This window comes from Temnothorax nylanderi, unplaced genomic scaffold (assembly GCF_030848795.1).
Source record: "Temnothorax nylanderi isolate EJ_2023f unplaced genomic scaffold, tnyl_v1.0 TNYL_tig0025_pilon, whole genome shotgun sequence".
In the NCBI taxonomy this organism is placed as follows: Eukaryota; Metazoa; Arthropoda; class Insecta; order Hymenoptera; family Formicidae; genus Temnothorax; species Temnothorax nylanderi.
Window position 1 is genome coordinate 1,105,354 of NW_027249087.1, and position 18,181 is coordinate 1,123,534.

At 39.9% G+C, this 18,181-nt stretch overlaps 1 protein-coding gene across 5 annotated transcripts in view; it reads right to left on the bottom strand.

Moving 5' to 3' along the window:
* Positions 1-18,181, bottom strand: part of Rbp6 (RNA-binding protein 6) — a 598,496-nt gene that overhangs the window by 231,989 nt on the left and 348,326 nt on the right. For all 5 annotated transcript variants that reach the window (XM_071701376.1, XM_071701372.1, XM_071701373.1 and 2 more), the window contains one exon: positions 3,314-3,355. In XM_071701376.1, coding sequence (XP_071557477.1) covers positions 3,314-3,355 — 42 coding nt within the window. The remainder of the gene's footprint in view (positions 1-3,313; positions 3,356-18,181) is intronic.

Here is an 18,181-nt window from a genome sequence, read left to right on the forward strand (position 1 = left end):
ATATTATAAACTTATATTATAGTAAATTAACGATATTCTATCTCAGATATAAATATCAGATATTTATTTTTGAAAGTAGACAGTTTCCTGTACAAACCGCATCGTACATCTTTGATTAAAAATGGATCTCTAGTTGCCGCGAACAAGTCTTTGCTTCCCATTCGTTTCCTTGGCTACGAAACTTCCAGACAATTATCTGAAGTACGCCTCGCATTTTCCCAAAAAGCGGTGAAATCCTTGCCGCAGTCTTTTTTCGTGCGTTCACCGTAAAGAAGCGTGGCAAAGGAATGGAGCAAAGGAGCGGCGTAAGGAGGGTGGGAGGGGGGGCAGAGGAGCTCGGTAATGACTGTCGCTACTTTTCCGCCGTGTCGGAAGCGCATTGCGCCATTTCCGTCAGACCGGAAGTGCGGTAACAAAGAGCTTCCGGCATGCGGTCTCAAGGAGGTTGTTACGACGAGCGCGGGAGCACTCGGTGACATTTCAATGAACTTTGCGGCGGGTACCGCTTCTCCTCCTAAAGTTCAGCGGGTCTAACGTGCGTTTTGGGTGTTGATGAACCGGCGGTATTAAGTGTCCTATTGTGCGCCCCCGCAATGTGATATTAACTTGACTCCCAGTTGAGGTGGAATCGCGTCATGTGTAGCCAAGCGAAATCGCGGATTATTAACCTCATTCTTATAACGAGAAGAGCATTCGTTAGTTGAACGTGCCGCAGAGTTGAGTGCTTAGGATCGAGCAGGCTTATTTCCGCGCTATCTATTGTATTTGTTACCACTCGACGCGAAATATGTGTCACACGAATTGTGAAAATTCATGTTCAGATTCTTATTTAAGATAACAATAAACACAGATTTTATTTTGTTAAATTTTCTAAAATTTCTGAAATTACACGCTTGCAGTTATATATACGTAAATGACATTATTTTGAGTATCTGAACGTGTAAAATGAAACATATCTCTTCTGTATATTTACGGCAAGTTGCCGTATCACGGAATCGCGCCAAACATGTGCGAGCGGAAAATAATTTCCTGGCATAGTTTCCAATCTCGAGGCGTGCATTGGCACAACTTATTCAAACCTTTGCAACGTGAAGATGTAAAATAAAAGTGAGGCCTGGGAAGGAGCTGGCGTTATTTTATGAAAATTACATCTCTCGTTTCATATCCGCCTCCCAAAACGGTGGAGCCGTATATGTTTCACTCGTTACAGGCATTACATGCAACATACGATGCCAGTTGTGTTATTTCGAGTACCGTGCATTCGCACATTGGCTTGCATGACCTGCAGAATAAATGTCGTGTACTGTATTTCGAAAAGTTTGAGAACTTGAGAAAATACCAGTTCCAGAAACTTCGATTATGAAGTCGTCAATTGGATCACGTTACGAGAGATCGGACCATCCGATTGGTATTAAAATGGTATCTTATTATTCGTGACCCAGGTTTTAAATCCAAGTTTCCTTTAACTCCAATAAACCTGACTTATTACTTTATTCTATTTACGAACATAAATTTTACTATAATGTTTATTAGGTCATTCTCTCTCAATATGGTATATAAAACTTTAAATCGTAAGACGACATTAATCAAAAAGATATTGCACCAATCGAACTAATTTTACACTAAAGTGATAGAAATAAATTTAGAACCATCAAAGAACACACAGAAAATAATCATAAATGCAGAATAAAAAATATGTAGGTTACACTGTCTCCGATATTAAATCGTCTTGAGGCCTTGTCTATGCCGAGAAGTTATCTCCGCCTTATATTATTCCAAGAATATTTTATTTCTCACAGCTAAAGTTCCGAAGTTGGGATTCAAAATTTTGGCACTGAAACATTCTGCGTTTGTGATCGATGAGATTTAGTTGGAACTTCCGAGGAAGGTTGTCATACGCAACATAAAAGTGACATTTGTCCTGATTTCAAGACTGCACCAAAACGTTCTATTTCTCACGATTCAAAATTTGTTTTCTCCGATATTTGACAAATGTTTCTCAGCCCGAGATTGCCAGACACTTTCCCGGATTGTCGAGACGCGTGATTACCGACGGCATTCGTGCCGTCGTAATTTCGGCCACCCGCGCGTCGTAAATTATGTCCCTTCGGATTCTGCCATCCAGATAAAATGCTGGAAGTGGTCAGTGAAGAGGGGTCGAACGAAGGGGCTCGGAGGCAAGTGTGGCTCGGGAATGCGTTATAAAAACATATAAAAATGCAATGGTAGGCAAAAGTGGGAAAATAGCACCGGGGGAAAGATACAGAGTACAGGAAATAGTCGCAATAGAGTGCGAAAGAGAGAGAAGAAGAGAGAAAGAGAACGTGTCACGGGAGAAGAGAAAGGGTACAATTAAAATTAGCGCAATTCAGTCACTCGCCCGCGCCGGTAATTCGCATGCCTAGCATTTATATTATTAAGTCGCGCAAATTTCTTTCGTCACTTTACTGCTATCACATTTGTATGCGTGCACTCATACAACCTTTCTGTCCCCTGCTTGCCCCCATCAGCTATTCCACGTTTTCCACGTTTATGCTTCCCGTGCGTTTTTTCGGCGCGACCGAACGTCGCTTCATTGCCGCGATTATCGTCGCCGGCAAGGAAGTAATCCCAGGTTTCGAAGCGAATTACGTTTAATTGCTCTTATTGCTAGGGCCAGTCGGCTTTATTATTCCCTCTTCAATCACGCCCTCCGAACGCGCCGTCATTTGACTTTTTAAGCTGTCCCTCCCGCCAGGTCCCGCCCTACGTCGACCCTGCCGACGCCAACGCGTTTCCACATCCGTGCTTTTTCTACGCGCGGCAAAAACACCGCGTTCCAAATGAACGTTGTGCGAGCCCAGCTACGAGTAATTCTCGTTAACCCGCTATTTCACTCTGCCATGCCGTCGGCCAAAAGGATTGGTATTATAAACGTCAGCGTCAACTCGCTCGCAAATGGATGAACCATTTCAATTCTTCATGTTAGAATCATTTCCGATTAAGTTTGCATCCGTAATGGTGATTTTCAGCTCTTCGTTACAAGATTAAGCTTACAATTAGTATCAGAAATGATATATCACTATGATGTATAATACATCTCTTTTAATAGTTTTGACGTTATTTAACACTATTTTGTTGATGTCTTTTTAAAAGTAGTTTTTATTTTTGTAGTAACTGATATTTAATATATTCATTGTCTTATACAGACAACCGATTATTAAGTAATACATAATATATAACATACAGTGCATAAAAAGAGAGCGATTCAAATTGCAATAACGACGTATAATTCAACATAATAGTGTTGCTAACAGGAAATAAGTTTCCTTACCTTTGGATGTGTTCTCCTAGGAAATGCTACCTTTGGGTCGATCTGAAACAGAGAAACGCCGGAAATGAAATAAATTATTTAAAACTTAATTAATTTTTATGACACAAAGATGTCATAAAACAACATATAAAAGTCTGTATATAGCAACTTGTTTAAGTTTCTCGATGATAAATCTCAAACTGCCTCGAAAGCCCTGAGTTCCGCCGAGGATATAACCACGAAAAGAACATTACGCGCCACATGCGAATTCAAACTCGGAGACAAATCTTGTTCGCCTGCGAGTTTTGCGGGCGGGAGGAAGGAAGGGCGGGGCAAAGAGAAGAAACAAATATGAAAATACGGCAAACAAAAGAAACAATATGAAAATAGGTATTACACGCAAGCGCAGTGGGAAAACGCGGAAAAGCAAAGGAACAAGAATAAACGAACGAACAAAAGGGGAAGCTCTTGGCGGACTGTTTTCCCAGTTGAAATCCCCATTACAATTAATTACATAGTAATAAAGAGTAGGTGCTCGAGAACTCCGAATCGACTAACCGAAATCTCGGCTCGCCGCCGCTGCCACCTTTTTTCACTTCGCGGACGATCCCGAGGGGGATGAACAAACCGACTAAGTCGAACATAAGGGCACGTTCCGCGCTTTGCTAAAAAGGTCGTAACCGCCCTGACCGCGCACGAAACCACAGAACTTCTGGCGCGAGACAGTCGCGTAAATTTCTGACGCGGCGGATCGGTCCACTCGAAAGCCCCTTTTTATTTCGCAAGTCTTTGAGAATGATATTATTGATATTTTTTCGATACCTAAAGTTTATGAAATGAGTATGGGTTTGACAATCAATAAAAATATAATACGTTAAATTCGTATTACTTGTAATATGTTATATTATATTATTAGCATTATTGCGTTTCGTTATATATGCATGTTGGACTTGCATTACTTATAGTACTGCGAGATAAACAATATCATGAATATTAAGTTCATGGAAATCCGCAGGAGTATTTATTGTAATACTCGAATTTGCTGGAAATACCATCCTGCTGCTTAAACGCGGTGAAGGGATCAGCTGATTCCGCCAGTTATTCTAATACTAAATGAAATAACATCTCTCTCCTCCCTCCTCTCTCTTCTTCCCTTCTTTATCTCTTTCTCTCCGCATTCTCAGCGCGTATTCAGTACTAAACGTGACTACTTGTTAGTTTTGAGTTTCACCATGCTATTTGCCACCGTTTTACCGACTAGGAAACTATTTCGAATCGTAATGGTGGTTCTTTACAAAAACATATATAAGGTATGTATAGAAGAAAAAAATTAACAAATATATAGCACATTTGATGAAACTATTGAAATAAACTAATGCCAAAGTATGAAAGATTTCGATTTATACTATTGATGCAAACAACTTTTTATTGTTGTTAAAATTTTATTGCGTATATAACGGAAACAAAACGCTAAATCAGCAATTTAACAGCCACGCGGCGAATTTAACGTTTCTCAGAAATTCTGAAAATGGCCCTACCACATCGCTGTTCATGAAAACTTACCCACGTAAGCTAAAACATCTTGATTCTCCCATTTTACATCTCGCGCTTTCGCAACAATCGCAATCTCAAATTACATTATTAAGTCGGCGCAGTCGCGGTTTCCAAAGCGTGCTTGTAATTAACTTTGAAAGCGTCATTGACGCATCATAAAAAAAAGTATATTCCATACAAACCGAGGGAACGAAATTTTACAGTTCTCCAGCGCAAGGCTTTCTCGAAACAGAGAGCGACCGACCCCCCGGGCGGTGGAAGCCACAAACGTGGTAATGACAAGCAGGGAAACCCGCCCGCCGCCATCACCACCACCAAGCATCGTCACCGTCATCATCCACCCCGACACAACGCGGCGGTTCTCTCTATCTATCTCTCTTCCCGTACTCAGAAACCACTCCCGTTTGCATAATCCCCTACGGCGAAGTTCACACCGGTCGCTCGCACGCTCCCGGACGACGACGGCGACGGCGACGGCGACGACGGGAGACGAGAGACGAGAGAAAGTCTTCCCGCCGTTCTTTCGCTTTGGTATAATACCTCTTCTTCTGATCTTGCCTTCCGATATAAGGGAAAAGCAGGCGGGGATGAAGGAAGTGCCTCTCAAACTTCGCTACTGCACCCGCAGGAGCTATTTGCAACAGATTTCGCTGTACATGTCGTCCGTCGAATACGAACTTTGACTATGGTTTGGATATATACATATAGATATTGAGAAATCGGAACAACCGATGACATTCCTATCTCATGGACGCAAAAATAGACAGAACAGGAAAAATTTAGATGTTAATGATCAAAGACTAATCTCCTTGTAATACAAATTATTAAGATTTTTATAAATTTATTTCTCACGGCCTCACTCTGTTTTTAATGTTTGATTTCTTTAGTCTGTTTGACGGTTATTGGAAATCGATTTTATGCTTGTATTCGATACATTTTTTATCCTCCAAGGATATTTGTATCCGGGCCATTCTAAGAAGCGTTCGTTTCTTTATTTAAAAATTATTAAAAATAATAAAGTACTTAACAATTTATTGGTTGACAAAACAGCTATGTAGTATTCAAGTAGAAGGATAAAGAAGTTTCGATAATTCTTAGAGATTTTTCCGAGCAGTCCAAGAAGAAAAAATTGAGAAAGATACAAATGGCCTGGTTGTCATTCCGAAGGTAGTGAAATATTGCTACTCGGAGGGTTAAAATTAAAATTTTTAATTAAAAATCTTCTCCCTGTGGCATTGCAAACTAATAACAAATACCAAGGAGATGCTATCTGCCTTTCCGTAATCACATTTCTCTATCTGATGTAATAAACGTTGTCAACGGGACGCAATTCGTGGTTGTTCAGTCGATCAACGTGAGATCCTTCGATGTCCCATTCATTCGATTCGTCTCACCGAACGATGGTTTCGCGTTGGCAGAACAGAGAGGTAACGAAGAGATAAAAAGCGACACGAGGGAGACACAGAGGGAAACGTAGCGCGGAGACAAGCAAGAGAGAGAGAGAGAGAACGTTGCCGGCAACGGAGAGGTAGCATTACCGAGAAAAATCGAGAGGCTCGAAGCCATTTTCGCAAACATAACCCAGTTACCCGATATCTCGCGAAATGATCGGCCGCCAACCGTCGTCGCGTCGTCGTCGTCGTCGTCGTCGTTCTCGTCGTCGTCGTTGTCGAAGACGATAGAAATTCAATCTGGTTGGCACGCCTGGAAATTGGAAGAGCCACCTACCCCTGGATGCTTCTACCCTGAAGGGACGCGGTAGAAAGGAGAGCCTCGAGTCGGATCGGGAGCATTTGGAAAAGTAATTCACGACGCCATTCTTCGCGACCCCCGTTCACTCCTCCGCCGCTATCCCCGTCGCGAGACCGTAAGCGGTGGTCTCGCACCGAAACCTCAATCCATCCCTCTCCCCGTCCTTCCACCATTTCTCCCAGGGCGAACTGCATCCGCGGATAACGCGAACGAGAAATTTCACAGGCGAACTCGCGCTAATTCCGTAGGAATTCGAATGCTGGTTTAAACTGTTATACGAGGTATGTGGTCGCGCGCGCCCGTATCAAAGACAGAAGAGACGCGGATATAACCGGGGAGGCCGTATAACATTAAAGTTTCAATTATAACGCCGAGAACGAACGACTTGCGGCTCGAACGAGCATTTCCGCCAAATTCCAAAGCCGGTGAACACGCACATCGTTTAAAAGCGATGAAATTTATTTTTGAAATTTCTGCTAACACGCTTTTAGGTGCAATAATAAGGTAGGCATTTAAATTGAAGAGCGATTATGACATAATGTCCTTGGTAATAATTTCTTAATAGCTGTTAATTTCGAATAGCTGTTGCCTTTATTATCTCAATAAAATGTCAAAATAATGGCTTTTCCCTATAATATGATAGATAAATCGCAAGGAACAGATCATTTCTTCTAATTATCCTATCAATCGCGTTAAACATCACTCTTTATAGTGACGAAATTCTCTGCCTATTTATCCGCCGCGCGGTTTCTATTTCTACGGCGCGTCTTTACCGTCGGCTCGTTAGCTGTTTAAACAGAGAGCGCGTTTATAATTTATTTCTATCCCGAATTTCCGTCTCCGTTCGGGCAACATCGAACTCGCGCAGAGAAGCGGCCCAGTCTCGTCGTCGATAGAGAGACAACGGGGAATTCATCGGCGATGTCGTATTTGGCGATGTGCGGAGTTTTGGAGACGAGAATTATTATTAAATTTCGGAGAGAGACCGCCGATTCGTTTCCGTTCTCAGCGAGTCGATGCGGTAACGGTAACAGTGCGATAGCGTTTGCTCGTCTCAAATACCCGGTTAATTCGCTCGGCAAATTAAAGGCAAATACGCGACCGCGATTTTGCAACTGATCATTTCCGCCGTGCCGGACCTGCCGTCGCTTTTTCCCCGTTTCCTTCCCATTATCTCGTCGTCGACGTCATCGTTACGAGAACGGAGACATTATCTAAGTGCATCCATGGAGAAAAAGTACTTGGCTCCCTCTGAATTTGTTAACTTTCAGCAATGTTCAGCATTGAAAGATAAATTTTCTTGCAATTCTATTAGTACTCGAATATAATAAAGTGATGAAAATAAATATCAATCTTTTCCTACATAAAATTCACGGTCATGCGTCATCTACTATTTTCATATTTTTCCTGACAAAAAAATTAATAAAAATTATATTTATATAATTTTTAATAATAAACTTTTTAATTTATGATCTCTTATGCTGGATTTTAATGTATGGACAATCTTGTCAGCAATGTGTCTCGCGTTACTCAGAACTTTAAACGAAATAGCAGCTTTTGTTCCTATTCGCGCACTTTTTTCCCTATAGTTTCACAATGACAGAACATCGTCGTTTCTGCTCTTGTTCATCTCATCCCTCGTCTACCTTTATCCCGTTGATGTGTCGATGAAGTATTCTCCATGAATACAGGATAATTATACAGGACATTTTATCATCAGACCTATATCTCGTCAAACTTTAATTATTTTCAACAAATCGTCAAATACTCTAAAAACGATGATTAATCTCTTTGAAATAATTAGAACGGCATATAATCTATTTAATTTTATTACTTTTAGCATTAAATATTCTACATTGAACCCAAGCTCAAGAATAAGTAAAAACTAAAACTTCTTTATTTGTGTTCATCATTGCAACGTAACTCCATTTCTCTTCAAGCATTATTAAAAAACTCTTAATGCGTAGGCATGGAAGCACAAGTATTATTACACTTTTCAACTTATTATTTTTGCGGTTATTATGGAGTTCCTACGCATGAAAACTTTACGCCGTACAATCTCACGCTGAATGAAAATAGAAAAAAAAAGCGTCGAGAAAGAGAGAGGGACTATTATTCTCTTCACACAACCGTACGGATTGTAAAGCGTAGGCAAGTGCGACTGTGCCATGCCGCTATATACCGGCGGTCAGTTATTACGCGGGACTGAGCGATTGCTTTTAATATTCGCACCAGCTGCGTACCAAGGTATTCTTCGCGACGACGTATCCGCCAAGATGTATAGGCCGATAAAAATGGACTGCCGCTTCGATCCAACGCACATTACTTTTCGCGCGCGACGAATGCGTCGTTATCGCGATCGAATCGAGGCGAGGCCCGGAAAACCATCTACGCCAATGGAAATCCGCCTCGCTCGACGATGAAAAGAGGATCGCTTAATGCGATTTCATCATTCGGCCGTGCCTGAATCTGAAACTTTTAACGGAATATGCGCGTATCAAAAAAAGCGCTCGTGCTAATGAAGACTAGCTGAAATACGTTTTCGTTTATAATCGGAGAAAGAAAATTTGCGTTATTGCTGACCTTTAGTGTTACCGCTAAACTACATGTACCTTGAGCCATATTCAATTTAAATTTATTTTATCTCTCTAAAAGAATAAAAAAAAAGTTTACCAAGTTTGTCAAAAAGATACGATTCATTTTGAATTAATTGCATGAAATATGCATGTTCTGCAGTTTAAGGTATGACATTTCCGTCTTAAATATTCTACAAATATTTTATTTCAAGTTTTCAGACGGCAGTTCAAACGGGCTTGTTTCGTTTCTAGAGCACTGAGTTCATAGTTTTTCGGATTTTTAATAACAACGCTCTTGTCAGTAGTTTTCTCGACAGCGTCACCGACATTCGGCGCCAGCCAATATCGCGGCACGATGTACCTTTAACGGCTGCCATCTGGATGGCTCTTTACACCGACAGCAATAGAAAGATATATGAAAGCGAATAAGTAATGATTAAAAGTTACAAGGAAAGTTACGACGTATGAAAGAGAGACTAAGTCTATTATTATACATGTTAAGTTATGTCGACGCAGAATTTAAATACATTGTTATACAGAGTATACATATTAAAATTATTTGCCCGAGTAATTTGATATGCTATTTTATAAAAGAAAATAATTTAGTCGACGGAAAGTGTAATGTAATATTTAAGATATTTTAGATACTTTAGCAGCCTCTGATGGCTAGTGCAATAATAAAATAAAATTTCAGAATAAAAAGCTAAATGTTACGGATATGTACGAGGGATGCGTTCCGTATTATATACGGAAAGAACGGTTTTGTTGAAATATCTAAAAATTTAGCTAGATCAGAAAATAATGTTGCACCATCATATACTAGGTGGCTAAAGTATGATGATAATACTGTAAAAAATTTTGACATTTTAGCAATCAGTTTGAGTTTTCTACATAATTATTTTGATGCTGCAACAAAATTATTTTCAGATCTGTATCTAGCTAAATTTTTAGATACTTCAATAAAACCGTGAATATTAAAAATGTAAAAGTAAAATATTTTTTATTTTACTGTAAAACAAACAAATATCAAATTTTTCCATCGTGTTATACGAATGTTATATGGGGGTCTACCGTTTAACAATAAGAATCTAATGTTTCAAAAAATATAATATAATGAACACATCTCGAGGCTTCATCAATATGTTAAATTACTTTATACAATTCACTGGCTGATCCGCTGCGATCATCGGGAACTTTCGTCTTCGGCGAACAATACAATCCTCCCTGTCGATATTGCGGACATCAGAATCTCGCGAGCCCTAAGTTATCGAGAAGCCAAGTCGAGTCGGCTATTCTGGAAACGATCTCCGGAGAAACTCCGCCTCCGGCGTAACAGCAACAGCAACAACGACAGCGACGACAACGAGGACGTTGCTGTCGCGACGAACAGTGACAAAACAATTAAGCAACTCATAACTGCCTAGCACAGCCGCTCTCCGGACACTGTTCTCCGCTCGCCGAGCTTGCGTCAAAATGTCACGGGCAACGAGGTCTACCAGACCGAACTGAAATTGCAACTCGCGAGGGCGTGTAGCGGGCATAATGTCCTTTCGCAAACTCGCGCCGCCGTCGCGGAAGAAGGCATCTCAGGAAACTCGGGAGTTTGCCAAATGGCATCGATGCACCGCACCAAAATTTCACACGAATATGACGAACATGATCTACGTAAGCGATAAAAGAACCCGATAAAAAGAAATCGCATAGAGCTTGCGAGAGCGCGATCTTTGCTGCTGCAAGGCTTGTGAGTTTCTTCGTTTCTACACCGCACGATAATCATTTTGTACCATTTGAAGAATCAAAATAATACAAATCTCCAACATCCAATTTAAAGATAATGAAGATTATAATCACGTCGACGACCCTCTGAACATCCGGTAAAAGCGGACATTCGACGGTATCGTCTCGCGAATGAAATGGCGCCGACAAATACCGCACAAACGATAGCAAATGTTAGAAAGAAGAGAGGATACACGGGAGCAAGAGTGCGCTGTTTCCCGTTTCTATCGAGATACCTCGAGAGAGGCTTTTGTGCAGGACGAAGGAATTCGACGGAGCTGAATCGGGAGCGTGGTTGGCGGCAAAGAAACGGGAGAGAAACGACAAGCGAGTGAGTCTTAGAAGAATTACCGAAAGCGTTTCATGCTCTCTACGACGACAACGTCGCCCGGCCGCCGGCACGTCAATGCTCCCGGGGCGATAAAGTGCTTTTCTTTACGAAGCCACCATCCGTCGCATAAGCGCGGCCAATCAGGCGACAATGGCTCGTAAATTCGAGCCAATCAGGAGGGAAGCCGAGACGTGACCGCGACCACGGCGCGATATTGCTTATGAATTATTTAAACGGCCGGAACAACAACATCCTCGTCTCGCCCACCTCTGTTTTGATTTCGCGACAGAATATTTCACGTGACGATAAGAATCCAATAGGCGCGTCAGAATTTCTCGAACAAAGGATTATTGTTTGTAAAACTACGTGCAATTAGCATAATACCGTCTGTTATTAGACAGATTGTTTTCGCGAATACTTATATGCAATACATGCGTTTTGACACAATTAATCCGCAATCAATTGTACTTTTCCTTACAGAAATGTATTGTATGAGAAACTAAACTTTTAAATATGAGACTTAAATATGATCTGATGTTAAATATTTTAATTACCAGAGTTTCCATTGCGTTTTTATCAAAACAGAATTTAAAACTTAAATTAATGGAATAACTTTAATATCTTTTTGAACTGTGATTCGGCAAAAACTTCATATTTCCAAACTTGATCTTGACACTAAAACAAGCATCGCTATTTTTAATTCGATCTTTAGTATTGCTGTCTTATGGCGTACATATAACTTTTTGTATACCATGTATAACAAAATGCATGTTTCGGAAGTAAGATCGCGCTGGCTGAATACATACAAAATGCAAAAGATTGAGCGAGGAAAGCTCAAGCCCGGCCAAGTGTTCCTGACAATTCGGATGTTTGCAGGCAAGAAGGCGAACTATGCAATTAGCCGACAAGTTCTAACTTCGATGATGGAGGACACGCTTTCGCGTTTCCAGCACGTTCCCCGATTCCCTACTGCCTAACCGCTTACTTCGTGGGAAAGCCTGCAGCCTCCTCAGCTTTCGAGACCGTGGATTATAGCACATTGTCCGTGAGACACCGCCTGAGAACTCGCCATTGATTTTCTAACGATTACTTAAGACTTTCCCTCGCTCTTCGTTCTCTAACTTGTACAATGGATTATAATGTTTCTCTTTGGAAACTGTCTCCTCCTCCATGTTGTATGTATTTTCTGTGCGCCATTAAGTCCAACATTTGGACCGAAGTCACCGAGCACCATTGTATTAATTTCTAAAAGCGAGAGAACCGTACTTCTTCGACAATTAAATTCTATCCTGTAGCATTTATTTAGAAAGTATAACATGCATTGTGTGCTGATAATAATTCTCAACATTTCTTATCTTACAACTTTTCTACTCTTTACTTTTACTCGATAAAGATTTATTTTGATTTTTAAGCTATTTTAGAGAGAATACACTTGTTAATTTCTCTTTTTATATCTGCGCCATATAAAGCGTTTGCTTTCGGATTTTCAATGAGCTTCAGTCTCGTTACATAAATCGACATAGTGAGATATCATAGCGTGAAAATCCCTGGCAAAATCTTCCCCTCGTACCGTACGCTCCGTGCTGGAACTTTTATTCCACCCTCTCGCGGGAATCTCTCGTCTACGTCGCGAGTCTGTTCTTCCTCGGAGAGGAAGAGGCGGCCAACCGAGGTGAAAGCAAAATGCGCGATTCAGGAAGCTCTCCGCGCGCGTCGCTGATTACATTCGTAATTATTATGACGTGTTAATACGCGCGTAGCAGCCGCACGACGAGCTCAATAGATCCCACCCTGTATCTCGGTCCTATCTACCTTCCTCGAGTTAAGCTATTATTCCACCTCCCTCCCGCTGCAAAACATTCCCGCCACCCTGACGAGCTTTGTGCTACAAATGCTTCGCACGCGTGGTTTCGCCTTTCCCACGCCGCGCGCCGATCCTCCCTTCGTACTTTCCATTTCGACGTCACGTCCCACCTTAAACGATAACGCTTGCCTCGGAGTATCTCCGTCCGCGCATCCAGCGCCTCGTTAACGTCGCTCTCATCGATCTCGGCTGACCCTGACCTCGCCTCGAACATGCCCGATAGCCGGAAATTGGTCCGTTAAGGAAACAGACATTACAGACAGCCAATAATTTCGGTGAGATAGCGTGGTGGAAGTACCGTTGAAACACTTATTAAATTCCTTAATTTATCTACATTCATCAATTATAATATGTATTAATAATTAAAATTGACGTTAACGTCATTTAACGTTTAATATTTTTTTATAATTATTAAAAATATCATCTTCTTCACGTAGACACTTAAAAGTGTCGTGATCTCTTCCCACGCTTGAAGTTAGTTCATTTTAATAGTAGGATGATACAATACTCTAATTGGTACGCTTTAAAAATGTCTACTGTTTCTTGATATTATGAGTCAGCTTTCTCGAAATGTCGCACGATTAAGCAGATATTTCCAGTTTCTCTAAAAGCGAGGGGCTCGTTTCTACGACGTTTTAAATGATAGCATGCAAGTCTTTTCCCCTGTCATCTGCTTTTCGGAGTGCGGAGCAGAGTAAAAATATACGAGATCCCTGATATTTCGAAAAGAAGAAGAGACCCGAATGTGTGCGTGAAAAGCGAACAGACGCAAAGAGAAGAAAGGAAGGGGAGAAGAAAGGAGAGGAAAGTAAAGGAGAGGAACGTAGTTCTTGTGTGTACCGCATAAGAGTTGAGTTTTACGCGTGTTTAATCTGGAAATGGATCGCCCGAGAATACGCTTCTATGAGGCGAGTTGAAGAGGCCGAGCAGGGAAACAGACGCGGAAAAGAGAGAGAGAGAGAGAGAGAGAACAGCTAAAATAGACTATTTCGTCATCTCTCTCTCTCTCTCTCTCTCTCTCTCTCTCTCTCTCTCTCTCTCTCTCTTCCCCTTCATCTATCCTTCTCCTTGTTTTTCCTTCCCTTCGTGCTCTCCCTTTTGCCAAGTCGCACGACATGAACTGGCCAGCAAACTGCTAGGAAACGCGCGAATAACTTCTTGCGATCGCGGTTCATTACGCAAATTACACATTTGTACAGGACATTGAAAACAAGATACGTATAATTTAACTACGTAAGTTGTAATTCTCAAGGAGAAGCAAGATCTCTTCTTCCACACACAATTATGCATTTTTAGTTTTTCACGTTAATCAAGCCTCAAGTTTAAATTAAACTAAAATTTATTTAAAATAAATCAAAAAGAACATATCAGTCTCGCAAACATTTGCGTGAAGTTCCATCCGTCAAAGTCCTGTAACTTACAATATTTTTGCGATTACAATATCCCCAATTGCAATTTTTCCTATAAAAGATACAGTTCGAATTTGGAAAATCAGTACAAAATTAATGACACTTTTGTGAAAAGCTGATGTGCTTTTCACTAAACTTCCTTGTTATACGACCAATCTCTATATGCTTACCGAGAAAGTCTAATGTAAGATAACAATACGAGGAATGTATACTTGGGCGAACATATTGTCGGTAGGTAATACATAATTCAACATGCGCAGTATCAAGAATGTAGTTTCCAAAACGAACGACGTTTATTCTTCACAAGGTTCACAAGCGAAGAGCGAAATTTTGCCAAAAAGGAATGATAAACCGCGTCATATATCAGCGTAATAAAACAAACTTAGTCTTTTTCACACCCTTCCTTGCTTCTCCTTATTTAATCGTTCGTTATCGCGAATGAAAATTTTACGCAGCGTCACCAGCTCGAGTTGCGTTAAGGGATCGTGTCCAGGAAAACGCTTTTAGGGCATCGTCTTCGGAATGGAGAAACATGAAACCACCTTGTCTTAGGGTTACGGAGAATGGACTATCACACGCATCTCGTTTTTCTCTCACGCAGCATCCGTCGCCCATTATCAGCGCAGATGGCCTTTTAAATTCTCTAGCGAAGAGACTCTCCGAGAGACTAATTCGTTTTCAATAAAACAATATAACGTGTTCATTCCATTTCCTTGCTTTTTTAACACTAATATCATATGCTCAAATACGTGGGAGTGTATGTGTCGATGTGGGGGAATGTACATGTTTTGTCTCACTAAACATCTGAATTATGCATTCGCATTTGCTTCCATTTGTTGCTTAATAACGCATCCAAATGATCTATCTCGACAATGGTTTTCTCAAAATAAATGGCATAAATCGCAGGCAGCCATGCTAATTTAACAGGTAAAATGTGGCCGTTCTCAAAATAAAGCCGTGAGTTGCGTCGATATACCGCGCTCGACGCACCCGCCTATCCGCAGGAAGCTTATATATCATACTAATTATTTATATTTCATACACACCAGAGCAGAAGTACTTGCAGCCCACAACGTGCACGCGGTATTTTACACTCGCGATACGTCGTCATATACAGTGTACACGGTGTGCAGACTCTATTCGCGCGCGGTCCAAGAACGAAAGAAATATATGCTATAACTTCGAGGTTTTTTTAAGTTATTTGATAATTCAAGATAATAATAATGAAATAAATATTTAAGAGATACGAGAGTAATAGAACAAAGATTGAATAGAAGTTTATTTTTGTGTTCTGAGGTAAATATTATCTGACTCACATTTATTAAATAATTTCTTTATATGACGATACTATTTTTCACTTAAAAATTGTAAAATAAAATTGAATAAAAATCGTACATACATTATATTGCTACGTTAAAAAAAAGGAAATATAAGTTATTAGTAGAAATTACCGATTATTGTTAGAATAGATTATTATATATCGTAAAAGTAATTATATATTGTTAATTAAAACACTGTTTATTTCTCATTTAAATAATATTTTTCAAAGCCTCTCTTGTAACGCTATTATTATTTTATATTACTCGAGAAAAAATTTATTTCAACTTTGATGAAACAAGCACTTAACCTTCGACACTCATCAATTCCCTTAAACTCTAGTTAAAGACATTGACGTTCCATCAATCTTCACAAACGAGACAGATAACATCCGTTGAATCTTTAACGGTCCCTTAAATGCAATTTTTCTTGCCTCATTGACGTCTGTTAGCGCTGATGCTTGTAAATCATAACAAACCATTAAAAATTGATGGATTGTCAGTTTCAATATCATTAACACGAATTTTAGAGCGGGGTAACTGAGACAAATTAAATAAATATTAATGTAGCAATTAAGTCGCGCAATTATGGGCTAATTTTTTTCAGTGAAAAATTAGAAACTAACGGGAAAATCGCTGCGTATCTATTTAAGTATTAAAGTTTTCATACAGTTCTATTTTTATAGAAAATTGACATATTAAATCAAATGCTTTTTTGTATACTGGAAACGCAGTGAACGTTCTGTTTGTGTCACATACAAATTTGATAACTAGCTTCTAGTTTAACGTTGCGCTCAATAAACATGACACATACAGCTGTAGTATAAAACGTTTGCTGCTAACGAAAGATATAGTACACCCCTTTTTTACATTGGTAATTTCCAAGCTCGTTAAGGCTGCGAACGTGTGCGTCATATAAATTTGATAACTTTACATGTGAGTTAAAAATAGACTTGATACAACATGGCGATTATGGCAGTTATGAAGAATGACGGCTGTATTAAGCATGGATATATTTATATTTGTTATAAACGTATCTGTATCATTTCCGCGCAATTCTTTTGCTTCTTTCCTTGACATGATATGGATTCATTACATTGATTACATGATGTGGATTCATAGTAGTTGTTTCATTGAACGTTGAATTTCCTGTTCCTTTGCGATTTATAACTTTTCTTAACAAGCGCCGGGTACGGATTGTTCGACAGACAGCGATAGTTTATTCCGTGACGGGAAAAAGGGATTGGACGGAAAAATTTCTGTTGATGTTGTGCGCCATTAACAAGATCGCATTTCGCCGATACCGGAAATCAAAAAGGGCGAGGCACTGAAAGCCGCAAGGGTGGGCTTCTCGATTTTATGTTTACGACGGTGTGAGAAGAGAAACCATCGAAAATCTCCCTAAGGCTCCCTTAAGGATGCCGAATACTCAAGCCACGGCAATCGATCGACTAAAACCCACCATTATATTATTGTACACAAAGGAAGTAGTAATATGAGTAAGATCATTATGATTATAATGCTAATTATATTACGAACGTAATTGGACTTCAGCTATTTCAATGATATGTACTAAAACGTTATCATATATATTAACTGCATTCGATTAATAGCTTAACTATTGACTAATTTGCTTGAAATGTGTCTGTTCCTGTTGATTACAATTCAACAGTAAATTCCATAGAAATTTTTCAAAATGGAATATAAATAATTAAGGATGCCGAATATTCAAGTCACGGCAATCAATCGACTAAAATCCACCATTATATCATTGTACACAAAGGAAGTAGTAATATAAGTAAGATCATTATGTAATTATATTATTATAATTACAATGTTATATTTATTCTTATTATATATTAAAACTTTTAATATATTTTCGAGAAAAAATCGTGAATTAAAAAAAATATTCATTAATCATGTTTGCATATACTTATAAATTTCGCGGATAAAAAAGATAAGAATCGTTATAATAAATTAGAGAGGAAGATAATCTTTTATTTCTGCAGTCTCCCAGCTCTTTTCGTGGATAGCTACATTCACTATCCCGTTCCTTGATTTCTGTCCGTAATATATGGGATTTTTTTATTTCCCGTTCCTTCCGCAACTGTCTGATGTAGGTGCCCCAGTTACGACTTATATTCATGCCGGCTGTACTCCGTATATCCGGCGCAAAGGGCGAGTGAGTTAAGCCGTTAGTAACAGATGCCGCAACCCGGCTGTATCGGTTTAATTCGTTGGCGCGATAACCAGAACTTTCCCGGAGACTCGACGGGATGCGTCTTCATAAACCGCGGGCCATAAACTTTCC